Source organism: Lonchura striata, chromosome 2, assembly GCF_046129695.1.
Source record: "Lonchura striata isolate bLonStr1 chromosome 2, bLonStr1.mat, whole genome shotgun sequence".
NCBI classification, from domain to species: domain Eukaryota; kingdom Metazoa; phylum Chordata; class Aves; order Passeriformes; family Estrildidae; genus Lonchura; species Lonchura striata.
The window spans coordinates 23,267,653-23,284,299 of NC_134604.1; the positions used below are offsets into that span (position 1 = coordinate 23,267,653).

The window sequence follows — 16,647 nt, forward strand, 5'->3', positions numbered from 1 at the left end:
GAGGTTCAGGTGAGAGGGAATGACATTTTGGGATGCTAAAGGAGCTTTTGCTTAGATGGACCTTGAGCTTGTCAGCAGTGCCAGGTCTCAGACAGTTAAGCTCATCCCAGCCCCAGAAGTGTGTGGTCTGTCACTGGAAATGCAGCCAGAGGGGCATTCAGCCACCTGTTTTGTGAACGACAGTGGGACCAAGGGATGGACACAATATCCATCAACAATGGAGCTTAGAGATGCTGCCTTCTCCTTGTGCACTGAAACCTCCGTGCAGAAGGGTATTTAAATATTATATTTTGATTTAGGAATGTAGAGGAATGAGGTTAATGCATTTATGCAACATTCATGGTGAAAATATTTTAAGACAACCTTCTCTGTGTAACTATCTTGACTCTTCCCAGCTCCTTCAGTTAGAGTCCACACCAGCGTGAATGCAATTTCCATGCATTGTTTCAGTCTGGGAATGAAACCATTTTCATTAATGGAAACCTGGTTCTCAAGCAGAACAATTAGACACACTTCAGGTTGAAAAAAGATAAAAGCATGCTAATTTGGATGGAGGACTCTTCTTTCAAGGCAGCCAATTGAGTCATCAGCCAGCCACCCACCTGACTGTCTAACAGGTAATTAGGAGACAGTCCTCTTTTTGTGTGGAGCGTGTGCGTAAACCTCCACACACTGGTGTCACTGCCCATTGGGACTTCCAGGGGAAAGAGCTAGGCAGTGGCAAAAGAGTGTGGAGAGCACGTTTGTCAGACGGTGCCCAATGAATTGACTTCTTTTTTAATTTGGCTTATTATTTTTGTCTTTTCAGCAGCTACCTGAAGTTTCTGGCAGTAAAGCTGTCATGGCAGAGCTGGGCTGCAGAAAACCCAGCGACTGCACCATCTCCAGGCTCCTCAGCGTAGTGGAGAGTGAACTCCGGGCTGGGAGAGACAAAGGCGACCCCACAGAGAAACAGCTCCAGGTTGTCTTGGAGGATGCAACGCTCTGGCAGAGATTCAGGGAAGTCACTAATGAGATGATCGTGACCAAGAATGGCAGGTGAGTGATCTGCTCAGCACTGTGGGCTCAGTGGAGGTGACAGCCAGGGGGGTTAAGCTCTACAGTAATAAACTGTGTCTGCAGACTCGAGAGAACTGCAGTGAGCACACCAGAGTTTATAGGGGACTGCAGCCTTGCAGTCTGCTAAAACCAGTGTATGAAAAAGACGGGGTGACCTTGCTTCTTTTTGGTCACTGCCAAACCATTCCTCCTAAGAAGCATGCTGGAAAAATAGATAGACTAACTTGTGATTGCATAAAAAGGAAACTTTTGCAAGAGAATACCTCTCAAAACCTTTGTAATGGCTTCTTATTGCTAATAATCATCAGTCTATATTAGCAAGTCCTCATCTGTAGGCTTCAAATTACTGCACAGAAGCAGATTGGTAGTGTTAGACCCAGCTGCAGTTCCCATCCCTCTGGGTATTATTAACAGCTTGTACGAGCAGCCAGTACCACAGTGGGTGCAATGAAACTGCCCTATGTGCTCTGTCTGTATGTGCAGTCTGAATTGCATGGTCCCAGAGTTGTTGCTGGTGCCCTTAGAAACAAGTGTGGAATATTGCTTAGTATACACTGTTTAAGAAGGGGAAAACATTGTGGTATAAATGGATCACATGTCTTACTATTTGGGGAACACAGAAAGGTACAGGAAAAGAGTGGAAAATCTGGTGAGAAGGATGCTAATTCTGAATCAGGCACTAGCTTGAAGAAGGCTCTCCACAGAGGTTCTGCTCTGAACTGAACTGAACAGAGTCCAACCCATAACAGACAAGCAGCTACCAGAATAAGATTTGCACAGTGGCGCTAAGGTTTTTATTTAATTTATCTTCACCAGCCTTTTGCTGCTGCCCACCCCAGCTGTTTCCTCAACATGCACATGTTTTACAAGAGCTCTCAGGAGATCCACATAGAAGAGAGAAATTAAGAGTCACAGAGAAAGATTTATTCATGTGGTGTGACTTTCAGTAATTTTGCAGACTTTGATTTTGCAGAATTTGTAGAGGAAATTACTGTTGACTGTAACTTAATTAGGGACATAGGTGAAAGAAGTAAAAAATGAAAAATCTAGTCTATTGGCTCAGCAAGGTGATTCTGCAGAGAGAAGTTACCTTCCCAAAGTACCAGCTCTTGGTGTAAGAGCATTGTTGCCATTCTGATTCCTCCTAACAACCTATGCTGATATAAATCTGCTGCTGAGGTTCTTGTTATATTGTGAAACTGCTTTTGCTTCATTTAAATTGCTTTGAAAACTGCTGTTAGGCTACAGATAACTTCCAAGTGGACTTTCACTTGGTGTACAGTAGATTAAACTGTCTCTTTAGCAGTGTAAGGGACTAAAATGGGTTTGTTGCCAACTAATTTAATTGGTACAAAGAATCACACCTTACCAACAGGGTTTTTTCAGTTTCTTTCCTCACAGCTAATGAAAATCATGACTTCATGGTGATACTAGTTCCTTCTGAAATGTCAGGGTGAGTGTGTAGATAAAATATTTTTATAATGTTGGTAAGGGAATATTTTGTTATCTGAATATGCCTGGGTACTTTTTATTTCATTGTCTAAGCTGCCTGATTTTTTAATTTTAACTTATACACTCCTTATCAGCCTGATTCTACTTTTCCTATAGTCAGTGTCATCTCTAGAAATGTCAGTGAGAGCAGGAATAGAATTCCTTATGATTAAGCTACAGCAAGATTAAAAATTACAAAAGTATGTCACACTGCCATTTGCATTTATCCTTTTAACATAGTTACTGTAGCAGAGACCATGAAAAAGTATCTCTGCATTTCTGAAAGTATTTTTCATCCAAAAACACAGCATCATACTAAAACAAAGAAAATACAGACTGGCCTCAAGCAAAGAACTCTGAACCATGCTATTCAAAAGAAGACAAACTTGAGACAATTTCCTGTGAGTGCTGAGTTTTTCTCAGGTTCAGAATTCTTCAGTGATTGTCTCCAGAGAGAGTCTCAGTTGAAAAAAATATTGATCTTATTCTGCTGCTGCTAAATGAGTACAACTAAACCATTCTTGCTGAAGGGTAGATGAATACTTTTGAAAACTGTGTTCAACAATGAGAGAGAAGAGCCAACCTGAACCTGTGAAAACTAAAACAGTTGGTGTGGACAGACACTTTGTCAGCAAAGCTCAGAAATTAGAGAGAAACCCAATACAGGAGTGTCCCAGAGAAAGAAAGTCTAATTGATTAGTGTTTCTCAAGTGTCAAATTCTAGCATGCACAATTCTATCTGCTCTGAGTCATCTCTAATTGGTACCGAGGGTCCCAAAATGTCACAGTTAGATGAACCAACTTCAGTGTTAATATACAGATATGTCTCCATGGCTGTATCATACTTCATTGTAATAATCACCTGCCCTAGCAATATGCCTAGGGGAAATATTCTGAACAGGATAGACATCATTAACATTGAAACATGTGCTGTATCACAAAATACATCCCAGTGGGTCTAGCTGATACAGTGGGAAACCATCTCCTATTTTACTCAGACCTATTGAATTCAATTGACACTTCAATATCAAATGCAGTGTTATCTGACTGAGCAGGTTTCCTCTCCCAGTGTTTATGCCATAATAGCTAAGCAGTATCCTGAGACTTTGCAATCCTTGTTATTGCCTGGAGACAGGGAGGTGTCACTGTTCCCCTCTGTGTATGGGGAGAATCTGTATGGGATCAGTGCAGGCAGCCATGAGTGGGGGAAAAGGAGCACTTCCCAGGCTTGAATGCCAAAGCAACTTCACTGGTTACTGCACATTCAAATTTGATATCAAACATCTTCCCACTCAAGGTCTGTACTGTGGAGTAATTGCAGCAGATTTGCTCCAAATAAAATGAAGAGGATGAAGTGCTTGGCTATTGCAGCGATGGAGGTCACGTGTGCACCTACCTGATCATTGAAACAAACATTCTGACTGAAACAAATTTGGAGAAATCACAATTTGCCATGCTAAAAGACAGATTTTAACAGTAAAGCCACTTAATCAGCAGAACATGTTAGGTGGTAAGTTTTCCATCATTAGAGTCTGTACAGTCAAAACATGCTGGTCCAAGTGAGGCAGGGAATTACCGGGAGCGAAGCCGGTTAACACAGGGAAGTGCTCTAATCTTAGTGCTACAGGAGGTTAAAATGGATGGTGACAGTATTCTCTTCTGGATTGGTCTATAGGTCCTTTGAGGATAAACTTGAGCCTCTCAAATAAAAAGGCAGAGCAGCCTGCCTGCATTGTGGGCAGAGGAATTAACAATCTGCGTGTAACACAAACAGCTCTGCACAATCTAGTGAAATTAAATTTTCATGTGGATTAATTTTCTCCTCTAATTAAATTTCAGCTATGTATCTAAATGTGTTCCTTTAAACCTTGACTGGAGGAGATCTAAGCATTGGAAGGAGCAATGCTTCCATACTTTTTATCACATCCCAGTTTGGTGCATCCTGATCAGAAAGACACGTATAGTGTGTAAACCCTTGATTAAGCTTCTATTTAACTAGAAAGGTTGTGGCTCACAGTACTTTGGAGACCAGTGGGGAGTGCTGCTCCTCAGGGATCAGTACTGGGACTAGAGCTTTTCATTACCTTTGTTGGTGACAGGGGCACACCATCAGCAAGTTTGCCGGCACCCCCCAGGTGTGTGCTCGAGTTGACATGTGGAGGGAAGGGATGTCATCCAGAGGGATCTGGATAGGTTTGAGAGCAGGGCCTGCACAGACTTCATAAAGTGAACTTTGTGGTTCTGTGTTAAAATGTGGGTTGGATGGAGAATAGGTTCAGAGCAATCCTGAGGACAAGGACTCAGGAGTGTTGGTGGGCAAGAAACACAACATGACCCAGCAATGCGCACTGACAGTCCAGAAAGCCAAACACATCCTGGGCTGCATCTAAAGCAGCACAGCCAGCAGGGTGAGGGAGGGGCGTGTAACCCTCTGCTCCACTCTTTGTGACCCTACCTGGAGTGCTGCATCCAGCTCTGGAGCCTCCAGTACAGGAAGGACATGGACCTGTTGGAGCAAGTCTGGAGGAGAGAACCCCTCCTATGAGGAAAAGCTTATGTAGCTGAGGTTGCTCAGCCTGGAGTGGAGAGAGACATAGCATCCTTCCAGTACCTAAAGGGGACTGCAAGAGAGCTGGAGAGGGACTTTTTATAAGGACATGGAGTGATACAAGGAGTGGTGATGAACTGGAAAAGGCTGCCCCAAGAAGCTGTGGATGCCTCATCCCTGGAGGTGGTTCAAGGCCAGACTGAATGAGGCTTGGAGCAACCTGGTCCAGTGGAATGTGCTGGGGACACCAATCCAGGGACTGCAACAAGATGATCTTTAAGGTCCCTTCCAACCCAAACCATTCTATGATATCTTCTTCAATACTGCACTGACCCTGTATCAGCAAGTATTAATATTAGATGAAAAATCTCAAATTTCTCAAATTCTGTCTTTTCCTGTCAGCAGAAGGTGCTGAATACATGCAGCAAAAACTATATCAAGGTATCCAGACAGGTGAGTGGGATGTCATGATTGTTAGCCATTTGCATTTGGGTGTCATTAGAGAGTATGATTGCAGGGGAAGAGGCTTCCAGTGTCCTTTGAGACAGCCTGGAGTTTCAGGTCCCTTCTTATGTATTTTGGATGTCTTGTATGGCTGCCTAAGTCTCAAGAATGACCTTACCTTAACCCCATGGCTACGGACCACAGGGTATGTCTCTGGTTGCTCAGTGTACTCTCTCTGTACCCATAGAGCAAAGGGCTTCAGAGATTCGTTTGCTTTCGTTGGAATTTATGGTCCATAAAAATGTGGCATGGAGAAATGGCAGTTGCCAGAAGAGGTCAGCATGGAGATGTCTGGGGCAGGGAGGCTGGTTACTCATGGAAGAGGAATGTAGGAGGTGATATGTAACACCAATTTCATGTATTCCTTGACAAGCTAAGAAGCTTAATGACTAGGAATACCTTTTATGGGAGACACCTCTGTTCTGATGTCCACATGTTATTCCCAGCTGCTGAAAGTCTTGGAGCCCTACTAGCTCTATTGCTGCAGATTTTCAGGCCCTGAGGTGCCAATTCAGAGCTGTGTGGCATAGATCACAAGCACTGGGACAGATAAAAACCCACTGAAAATCAAGTTGTGAGCTCCTGCAAATCTCCTTTACAAAAGAAAAAACAATATAATAACAGGAGATTGAGGAAAGGTGGCATTGGACCTTTGGGCACAAAAGGACCATTTTCCCAAAACGAAGCAAAGGCAGGATTTCAGTTTTAAATACACAAGATAATGGAAGGCTGGGTAGAAGTTTAGAGCTCTCACGTAAGATGGAACTAAAAGCAAAAGGACATGTTCAAGCTGCTGAGGTCAGGGAATATGGAAGTATGGGAACAAATTACTGGATAAACTGCCAAATGCAAGGTCTGATGGCAAGGGTGGACTGAAGGAAGGGAGGATGTTTTTTATACTGAGCTAGTCAGTGAGCATCTGGAAACAAACATACTGAGGAGAGTCTTTCAAGAGCACTTTCCAGTGGTGTCCTGGTTTTTTTTTCCCTGGCCAGGCGGATGTTCCCTGTTTTGAAGATCAGTGTGTCAGGCTTGGATCCAAATGCCATGTACTCCTTCCTGCTGGACTTTGTTCCGACTGATGGCCACCGCTGGAAGTACATCAATGGAGAATGGGTGCCAGCTGGGAAACCAGAGACACCGAACCACAGCTGTGTCTACATCCACCCAGACTCTCCCAACTTTGGGGCCCACTGGATGAAAGCTGCCATTTCCTTCAGCAAAGTCAAACTTACCAACAAGCTCAATGGGAATGGGCAGGTATGGCCTGATGTTTCCACATCACCTTTTGGCTTCAATTGCAAGCACCTACAAATCAAGAAATATCAAGGGTACATTTATATAATTATGGAAGCCCTTACAGGCCTCTTCACCCACAGATGCCAATTATTCTCTGGAGGCCAAATGTAAACAGGGATAAACAGGCCTTAATTGGCACTTTCAGATTTTAATGGACTTCTTGATGTTAAGAGAGACAGAGTGCTGTGGTTTACTTAATCGTCAGGGGTCTTTTCAGATTTGGTCTTGTGTGCTGGGGATTTTTACATAGGACTTCAGAGAAAGGGGGGAAAAAGGGAAAAGTGGCCCCGGGTATTAGGTTTTTGTTGTGCTCCCCAATGTTGTTTGGTGTAAGTGGAATGTTGGCAGGAGTCAGATGGCAGAATAAAAGGCTGCTCCTAAATGAAATAATTACTATGTCTGTTTCTGCATCATGATAATTATCAATATTCTATTGAATCAGCTTTGGCCTTTGGAAAGAAACCACATGTACCAGAAATAAGTGACTTTCTCTTTGAATTGCTTAAAAATGCAAACAGGAAAATTAATTTTGTTTCATATTTTATTTTTGATGATGCATCTAAAGACAAAATGTTGCACAAGACCTTTTGTTCACTTGTTTGTTTGGTACAAAACTCTTACAGTGGATAATACTTGTCAGCCCAGAATCAATTTCTTTCATGTAAATGTTATGTGCTTTCAATCTGTTATTTCCATTAGGTTTGTGAGGTACCTCCGTAAGCTTAGTGCTCTGATGAGGAAATTATCTCAGGTTTTACAGATTGGAGAACAGGAAGATGATCTGACTTTTCCTTAGTCATATGGAACCAGCACACAAGAATTATTGTAGAGCATAGAACAGGATCTGAATTTGCAAATGCTTGTCGTGTGTCTAGGATCTCAGAAAAGTCAAAAGTCAAAAGTCAAAAGCATAGAAAAATATGCACTTGGGAGAAAAAAGCTACAGCCAACTTGGAGGGTCAAAGAGTCCCTGGGGAAAAAATCAGGGGAGCACTGTATATATATGAAGGTCAGGAAAATAGTAGAAAGTAGGAGAGAAAAAGCTGTATGAGAAACAGGATCCAAACAAAAGTTGCTAAATAACAAATGACTGAAACTTCCTTTGCTTTCTTTTGAAATCATCACCACAGAGTTCAAGTAAACCATGTCCCCACTCTATACTTCAGCTGCCCCTTTTGTGACAGTATTAGAAACTGATGACTATCAGTTTTCTGCTAATAGCTGTGTTCTTTCTTATTTGTATATATAGGTATGTATATATGAATGTATGTATGTATGCATCACTTTGCAAAGTACAAATTTAAAAAAAAGAATACTTTTCTTACATTAGAGCAAATAAAAGAACCTAATAGACTTCCTGGAATCAATGCTATTCAGAGCTTTTAGTGCCAGGTTGGATCTGCCAAGGCCTGTTTAGATACACTTTATCTTGCCCAGAGAGGAGACTGCATGACTGCCTTAGCTTCATCCTGGCACCTTTTCTGTGAGGGTGATTCTGAATCTTTCATACAGCAGAAGCAGGACAAAGAGTGTCCCTGAGATGCTTCAGCAGCCTCTAGTGCAGTTGGAGCCCAGTGGTTTGAGGGTCATAGCTGCTAACACAAATACTCGGTGCTGCTGCTGCATCCAAAGCCTTAAATCCAGTCCAGTGAAGTCTCATTCTGTTCAGCCCTGTGGTTATTGCCGGGGAAGAAGGCACCTGCCCTCCTGCTTCAGGAGTCGCTGGCTTGGGAGGTTCAGCAGTGACAACTGCTCTGTCACAGAGCCAGGGGGTGGCTGTGAGGTACCATAGTGGCACTGGGGGCTGTCTCTCTGTTTTGTTTCCTGCAGATAATGTTGAACTCCCTGCACAAATACGAGCCCCAGGTGCACATAGTTCGCGTAGGAGGCCCCCACCGGATGGTGATGAACTGCTCCTTCCCTGAGACGCAGTTCATTGCGGTGACTGCCTACCAGAACGAAGAGGTAGGCGGGTGCCACGCTGTGCTCTGGTCACCACTGATGAGATCTGCTACAAGCTGATTAACTGCAAGACCAGTGTGCCATTTTCTTGTTTCCCCACCAATCCCATGCAGTGTAATACTCCATCAAGTCTAATACTCTGTCTTTTCTCTGCAGTAGAACATTGACTAATCTAGTGTCTGGCTCCAGTACTAAGCCAGGTTTAGCTTAATATACTGCCATAGCTATTCCAGACTGGTCCATCTGTCCTGGCATCCCAATCCTTTACTGGAAAAAAAAGACAAACAGCCCTTCAGTCAAGCCCAATATCTTTCTCCAGCAATAACTGATAGTCATAATGATAACCCTATCCGTCCATGTTTTATATCATACATATAACTGCAGAATAACACAATACTTAATGGGAAAATTTCTGCCCTTGAGGGATGCTTTGGACTGTAAGAATTGCTAACTCCTGTGTCACATCCCTTAGTTAATGTTGCTGCAGATTTTATTTGTACTTGATACGAATTCAGTGTTTAAACCCTCTAGAAAGGGTCCACCATTCCACCCCATTTACCAGACAAGCTCATGCCAGGCTGCCCCAGCTGGTTTTTTGCCTGTGGCACTGATCAATACACAGCAAATCTGTCTCCTACCCAGTCCTGGGAAACATCAAGTGTGGGGATATATTTTAGGCTAACACAGAGAGTTCCACTCAGATTACTCTGGAGGATGTTTTGTCAAGTTTCTATTTCAAATTGCTTTCACTAACATGTCTTGTTTTCTGTAAACTCAAGATAACAGCTCTCAAAATCAAGTATAATCCCTTTGCCAAAGCCTTCCTGGATGCAAAGGAAAAGTGAGTTCATCTTTTGTTTTTTTGATCCAATAGCTTTTTGCTGCTGATATGGTTAAAACTGTGACATCACCATATGAAAGATAAATTACATGACTGTATCTTGTTTCTGCTGTCTTAAATCCAGAGTCACTCCAATGGTATTATTGCGGAGACTATATGATTATTACAATAGGTGCTGAAGTGGGTGAACATGTTTTCAAGGATCCTGGCATTTATCTCTGTCTATACAGAAAGCCTGAAATTAGATGGTGTGAGCTTTCCCAGTAGTGTTGTACCTGACATATGTCCACTACAGTGTACTTGCACTCCAGTGAATCCTGTAATTTGATAGGTCAGAGAGAAAAAAATGTTAACTCCAAGTGTCAAAAAGCATAGTTGAAGTGAAATTACATTGTAACTGTAATGTAATTGCACTGCTGTTATTAAGTCTGTGTGGTAATTTATGATGGATTTAGTAAAGGTAAGATGTCACAAATGCTTCCATCAGAAATTAATTGTAGTTTATCTTGCAGAATTTTCTATGCATCACCTATGTTAATGCACAGTGGCATCCAAATGGTACATTCCATCCCATAATTTCTAATTAATTTTGTTTGGACCTGCTTTATCTTCTGACATGTGAAGTGCCCCATGTGCCCACAGGAGAATCTGTATTTCCTTTTATTCCTCTCACCACTTAAGAAGCTGCTGTGTCTCAGCATCAGGGTTTCCAGCTGGGGAAGGGGGGATGCTGCCTTCTGCTTGCCTACAAGCAGGAATGGTGCCCACAGGCAGATTTAGAATTCCATGTTCAGCTCCCAGATATGGCAAAAAATTAGGAACATTTTTGTTTATGTCATCAAACAAAAGTCCAGCTTCCTTTTTGGCAGAATGTGGGAAGGTTCTACTGCTGCCTAGCAAGGTTAAAGAAGAGGGATTTCCCTCCTTTTTTACTCACTTCTTCAATTTTTAATGAATAGTTCTGGTTATAACTTCTGTAATTTTTCAATGAGAACACTGACCACTAAGTATTTTGCCTTTCAGAAACCATTCTAAAGATGCTCCAGAGACAGTCTCTGAAGGTCAACATATGACATATTCTCACTGTAAGGTTTTTATTAATGTCAACTGCAGGTTCTGTGAGATATGATGGGTGCTGGGAACCTGGGCTTTGCTTAACTGATTCCTGCTGGTCACTTTCTGAGTCCTGAATTGTGTTCATAGAGAGGACCCTTTAAAAAAAATAAGAAGATTGAAGAGACCTCACAGTAAGAAATAATGGAAGAGGTCCTGTAGAGGGATTGTTTTCCATACAATCCAGTTTTTCAATATTAAAAGGAATCTGGAACCAAGAAGATATATGACATTTTAAGGGTTTTCTTACCCCTTTGTTTTTGCATTTGTGAATGTTTTTGTTGCCTATAAAATTATCTTTCATAGGTAACAGGTAAAAAATGAGGGGGGAGCAAAAGTTGCATTTGTTTTACTGATAGCTTTTCTTTCATTTGTTCTTTAATGTTTGTGACATTTTCTGGTTGCTTTCGGGTCTTGTTTTCAGAGTTGGTGGGTTGGGAGGGGAGTGGAGGGTTGCTATTTTTTTGTCAGTTGTTTCACAAACCAGCATCTTAGTATGCTTGGTATTTCTGAGGCACAGCTGATTCTGCTAGAAGGCTGGTTATTTCTTAGTTGCATTGTAGCACTTTAATGGAGCAATAGTAATAGTTTTGTTCTCTCTTTTCCCTTGAAGTGGGTGGCTGGTTGATTTCCAGCCCAGACCCAATGTGTGCCTCGGGAAGCTCTAATTACCAGTACAGTGGAGCTTTGCCTCTGCCCGCTCCGCAGGCTCCCCACAGCTGTGAGAGATACTCAGCCCTGCGAGGCCATCGTGCTGCTCCATACCCACCCTCCTACATGCAGAGGAATCACTCCCCTACAGGTATTCCTGGAGCACTGCTTTGCTGCCTCTGCCTGCCTGCCCCTTGCCTTAGGTTAGCACAAGCACTGGAGCCAGGCTGAGCTCAGGCTAGCAAAGGGCAAGGTGAGCCTCTGGGACAGCCTGCACAGAACCCTTCATGCACCCAGAGTGACTGAAGCAGCAGAACAAGAGGTACCAGGAGCTGGGTGCACTCTTAGTGATAAACCAGAATGTATGGTCTTGCTTTCCTAAAGCTTCCAGTTATACAAAAAGAGCATTGCAGGTCTTCTTTCCATGTCCTGCCATGACCCAGTTGAGCTCTCAAGTCAAAGGAGGAGCTGAAGGAGGTGAAGGCGTTTTGGTATTGTCAGAACATCCTTTGAGTCTTGTTCCCTTTCTAGATCTGGGGCACATCCAGAAATTGTTTCTACTTCACTCAGAAGAAGTGGGAAAGAAGAGTAGGAATAAAGTAACCTGCTTGCTAATTATAATTTAGCAAGAATTCCTGTTTAATGGAAGTATTTATAATGGAAGGGTTTGGCTTAAAAGGATCCTAAAGATCATCCTGTTACAACCTCTCTGCCATGGGTAGGGACACCTTCCACTAGATCAGGTTGCCTAAAGCTCCATTCAACCTGGCCTTGAAAATTTCCAGGAATTGAACAGTATTTATAAAACTTTATTAAGTATTTTAGCTCAAATTGTAAGAAAATCTGTGTCAAAACATTGCCTGACATGTCAGTTATGAAAAACTATTAGTCAGATTTACAGAAATGCAAATCCTATGTCTGTCATGCTGTCTTCTCATGTATCACACCTGGGATTGCGATGGCACCTTGCTACTCTAAATGAACATGGGAATTTTACGTTCTCACCTGTGGCTGGGACTTTTGTCCTGTTACTTGTGGTTGGGCACCTCATGATCAGATTGCTGCCTTAAGCTTGCCCACTTTTTGCTGTCTTCAGATATTGTCTGCAATAGTCACTGAGGATTTGTTTGTTGCTTTTTTTTCCTCCCCAAAGTTAACTTATTGGAGAGCTCCAGCAATAATCTTCAGGTATTCTCAGGACATGACACCTGGACTTTCCCATCCTCTCCACACACTAATTTGCTCTCAATGCCACACACAAAGGGAGGTGCCAGCCCTGGACCCAGGTAAGGTTACAGGAAAACTGCTGGTTTGAGGAGCACAGAGGTTTGTAGGACTGTCCTGGTGATTTGCCCATTTTTCCAAACTTTAATTAGTGTTCAGGATTTGAAATGTTTCCTAAGTGCCCAAATCAAGACTGCTGGGCAAATATTTCTGAAAAGCTAATTTTCCTCTGCTCTTAAGTCTATGGGAGCTTCGTTTTTTCCCAGCACTGCTGAAAAACAGGATCTTGGAACACCCACAAAGAATTCTGGTCTCTACAATCTGTGAGCATTTAAAAACCAAATTATTTTTCTTCCTATATTTCTCACTGTTATCCTTCATGAAATGAGAAACCTATTCTAGGGGTAGATGGAATTTAGACCTAGCGAATCAATTAATTATCAATTATTTTCCCTTCTTTTCCTGAAATGAATGCAATAATTTCTTCTCTAACTTAGGTGTCAGGAAAACAAGCTGGAACTTCAAATGCACTGTTATTTGATTGAGTAGGTTTTATTTTCAGTGTTTATACCCTAGTGGCTAAGCAGTATCCTGAGACTTTGTGATTTCCCTGTCTAGAAACTCCTCTGACTCAGCTCCTAAGATGGGCACATAAAAAGATCCTTACATTTTGAAATCTCACATATACTTGTACATTTCTCTCCATGCCTCGCTCCAAGTCACTAGGTGTGACAGTTACTGGTGATTTTTCACTTAGGACCTTAAAGGTTGATCTAGTTTGGTAACCTGATTTGAATAGCTGCCTTTGAACAGACAATGAAATTGACTTTACTGTGGCAAGTCTTATGTGGGCTAAATGCTTTGAAATAAATAATTCAATCTGTGCTGCTTTTTTTTTTTTTTTTTTTTCCAGCCACTATCCTTACCTGTGGACAGTGAGCAACAGTGCTGTAAATGTTGCCAACCCAGGAAATGAGGTGAACAGCAGCCCTCCAAGTGTGTTTTTAAGGGGTAATGCCCCCTTACCTGCTGCATCATCAGTGCAAATTCCTCTGCAGGGAATGATGTCTGGCAGCATGGAAACACAAGGGGACGGCACTCTCACCAGACTCTCTGACTCTGCGTGGACATCCTCACACTCCTTTTAATATACAGGCAGCTCCCGAGGGAAGCTCAGCTAACCAAGACTGACACAAATGGCAAAGGATCCCTGAAGATTACAGTGCAGAGATGTATACAGGAAAAGGACTTAATCACTTCCCATAATGTATCTTTTGTGTGCCAGCTAAGCCAAAATGCAAAGGCAGGAAATATTATAGGAACTAGCTTGTTACTGCAACTTTTATGCATCATTCAAGATAATGTCTAGAAGGAATCTTTTTAGTTAGCTTTGCTTCTATATCACAGTAAAAATGATCAGAGAATGGGACTGTGTGAAGCAGACATGGCAGCTGGATACCAGCATGTAATTTTAGAAGTTCCTTCTGTAACTAACAGTCAAGTCTGTGGAAAATTGTGAGTAAGTGTGCAACTAGTGATTTGAAGGGACAGCACTGCTTTAAAGGCTTTCTGAATCTCTTATATAGGGCTTTCACAATACCTGAAACTAAACCCCTCAGGGGATGATCTGACATCCTAATGCCACCTGCATACAGGATTCTCTGTCCCCTTCCCTTCTCTAGCTGCTGTTTGCTCTGTGTGTGCCGTGGGGACAATGGGCACAGTCAAACTGCTAAAGTAGCCTCATTGTAGCAGCAGCAGCAGAAGGGCAGCTAGTTTAGCATTTAGAGTCTGATGTTACAGTCTCAGAAATGCAAAGCTCCAGTGTTTCCATTTTTGAAAGGGTGGAGGGAAAAGAATTATAGAAAAAATATTCAGCTTGCATTTCCACTTTGCTTCAGCTATACAGTACAAATATACTATGAATACATGGTGTATTATCTCCTCAATGCCTTTCCAAGGTGTAAACACACACAGAGTCTTTCTCACCTAACAACCTCTGAGCTATTTAAAGCAGCTCTGCCAGCTGTCTGCTGCTTCAGCTCCCTTTTTCAGGCTCCTGGTTTTTGTGAGTGTACAACATTCAACACAGTGGAGTCCTGATCCTGTCTGGGATTTCTAACCACTACTGTGATGCAAATAACAACAGTCATCCCCCAGTCTCCTGTCCTTTCATGTATGTCCTGGGGCAAGCCCTGTCAAATTCTCAGAGAAGACTTTTGCTGTTTGGTCTCTATAAAGAAAAACTAAAGAAATCTGCAAGCTAACTCATGTAGATATGTCCCTGTATAATGAAAGGCCCAGCAAAAATTCTGGTCTGTTTAGAGTAATGTGCATTGGTAGGGGACCATTTCCAGCATAGAAGAGGATTCTCTATATCTCCTGTGAGCTGATGTCTCTGCTTCTGCTAGATACAGCAACATTCCTTTTTTTAATACTCAATTACTGCATACAGACTCTGGGAGCGCCATTCTATTTTGGTAGACACTAGAGGCAGCAGCAAGAGAAGCCTTTTGATACACATCTGCCTGGTGAATTCAGCAAGTTTCTGTTTGATATTCTATTACCTGGCCTGGAACCCCTTTAAGTTGCTCTCAGTGTTCGACATTTTCATGCCTTCCCCATCTGGTTTTTCAGGTCTGCTGCAGGCAAGAGCATGTGCTACAATGTCCTCAGTATCACTGTTAGCTTTGCTGACTTGTGCTGCAATCCCCTAAGATTAAAGTAATGAAGTTGCTTTGGGTGTGCATTTTTATTAACATAAAAATGTTTTTGTTAATATAAAAATAATATATAAAAATATAAGTGGAATTGGTCAAACAAGATTTAATAGAGTGGAAAAAGCTCTGCATCCTGCTATCAGTCAGTTCTGACTGCAAATCTGCTTTCCCATATCCTGACAAAAGCTTGGTGATGAGTTTTTCAATGTTATGTTTCTCTATCTTGCAGCAAGAAATGTAAGTAGGTGTTTCTCTCAAAAATAACTCTGCTTTACAGATGAGGTTTATTAACTAACTTATGCTACCCTCTTCTGGCTGTTCAGGTCCCCACAGACACACCACACACAGAGTCTACATAAAGATGCTAAAAAGCAGGCAAGTGGTGATTTCTCAGTGTTCCAGGACTTGCAATGTTTCTTTCATAGTTAATAATTTGGATAATTTCTTATCCCATATACTGCATTACAGTAATACATGAGTAATTATAAGGTGTTACTCAAACTGTATTTTTATTTCACAAACGTTTGTTTACATTGTTTAATGTAGGGGAACATCTAATTTGCTTTCCTGGCAGTCCCATAGGATTGAAAAAATTAAAAAATTATCCAAATGAACAGGCAAAGTAATTTTTCTTCCTTTCCACTGTAAAAGCAGGCATGACTCCTGTCAGAGGAGGCAAAAAGTTCTGAAATCTCAAAACTGAGCTAAGTCTTTGTCCTTGCAGAAAAACTGATTTAGCATGACCCTGAGAAATAGCACAGAAAGATAAAATACCCTTGGTTTTCTCACTATCCATGCCCCTATCTCAGTACAAGCTGGTATTTGTAACCCAAATCCTTTGGCTTGAGGATAGCAGGGAGTATACTGACCTTGGATTTCGTGTTGGGGAGTTCTGCAAGGAACAAGGAGTAGGACTTCATCCTTATGGGTTCCTTCCAGCTTGAGATTTGTGAGTCTGATCTATAATTTTGCAACTCTGGTAAATGATTTGGGAACTGCTATCTGTTTTGGACAGATTACTTCTAAGCAGCGGAACCACTGGAGAAAGCTTTTGCTAACTATTCGCAAGAAAAGCTGCTGTTCTATCTTCACAGCTCTCCTTATCCAAGCACAATGGACTTCCCTACAGTGAAGTAACAGGCTGGGATGCTGGCTGCAGTGTTCTTCTGTGGAAGGCAGATTCCCTTAAACTGTGTGTGAAACTGTTCCTCTCCTAATAAACCATTACTGTGGAT

General features: G+C 42.0%; 1 protein-coding gene across 2 annotated transcripts; it reads left to right on the plus strand.

The window, feature by feature from the left end:
- The first annotated feature begins 826 nt into the window (after window positions 1–826).
- TBX19 (T-box transcription factor 19) lies at window positions 827–13,840 on the plus strand. 2 transcript variants are annotated; one of them, XM_031504018.2, is made up of 8 exons: window positions 827–1,038; window positions 6,598–6,862; window positions 8,732–8,866; window positions 9,643–9,704; window positions 10,728–10,789; window positions 11,431–11,619; window positions 12,622–12,754; window positions 13,606–13,840. In XM_031504018.2, the coding sequence occupies exons 1-8, from the start codon at window positions 842–844 to the stop codon at window positions 13,838–13,840; spliced, it is 1,278 nt and encodes a 425-aa protein (XP_031359878.1). In that variant the 5' UTR covers window positions 827–841. The 2 variants fall into 2 exon arrangements, with proteins under 2 accessions (XP_031359878.1, XP_077646823.1); XM_077790697.1 differs by having other exon boundaries at window positions 842–1,038; window positions 11,503–11,619.
- The last annotated feature ends 2,807 nt before the right edge of the window (window positions 13,841–16,647 follow it).

Bases quoted from the DNA above. Each gene is read 5' to 3' on its own strand.
- TBX19 (XM_031504018.2), top strand. From the start codon at position 842: ATGGCAGAGCTGGGCTGCAGAAAACCCAGCGACTGCACCATCTCCAGG. The intron at 8,867-9,642 runs GTAGGCGGGTGC...TGTAAACTCAAG, and splicing joins CTGCCTACCAGAACGAAGAG to ATAACAGCTCTCAAAATCAA. The intron at 12,755-13,605 runs GTAAGGTTACAG...TTTTTTTTCCAG, and splicing joins GGTGCCAGCCCTGGACCCAG to CCACTATCCTTACCTGTGGA.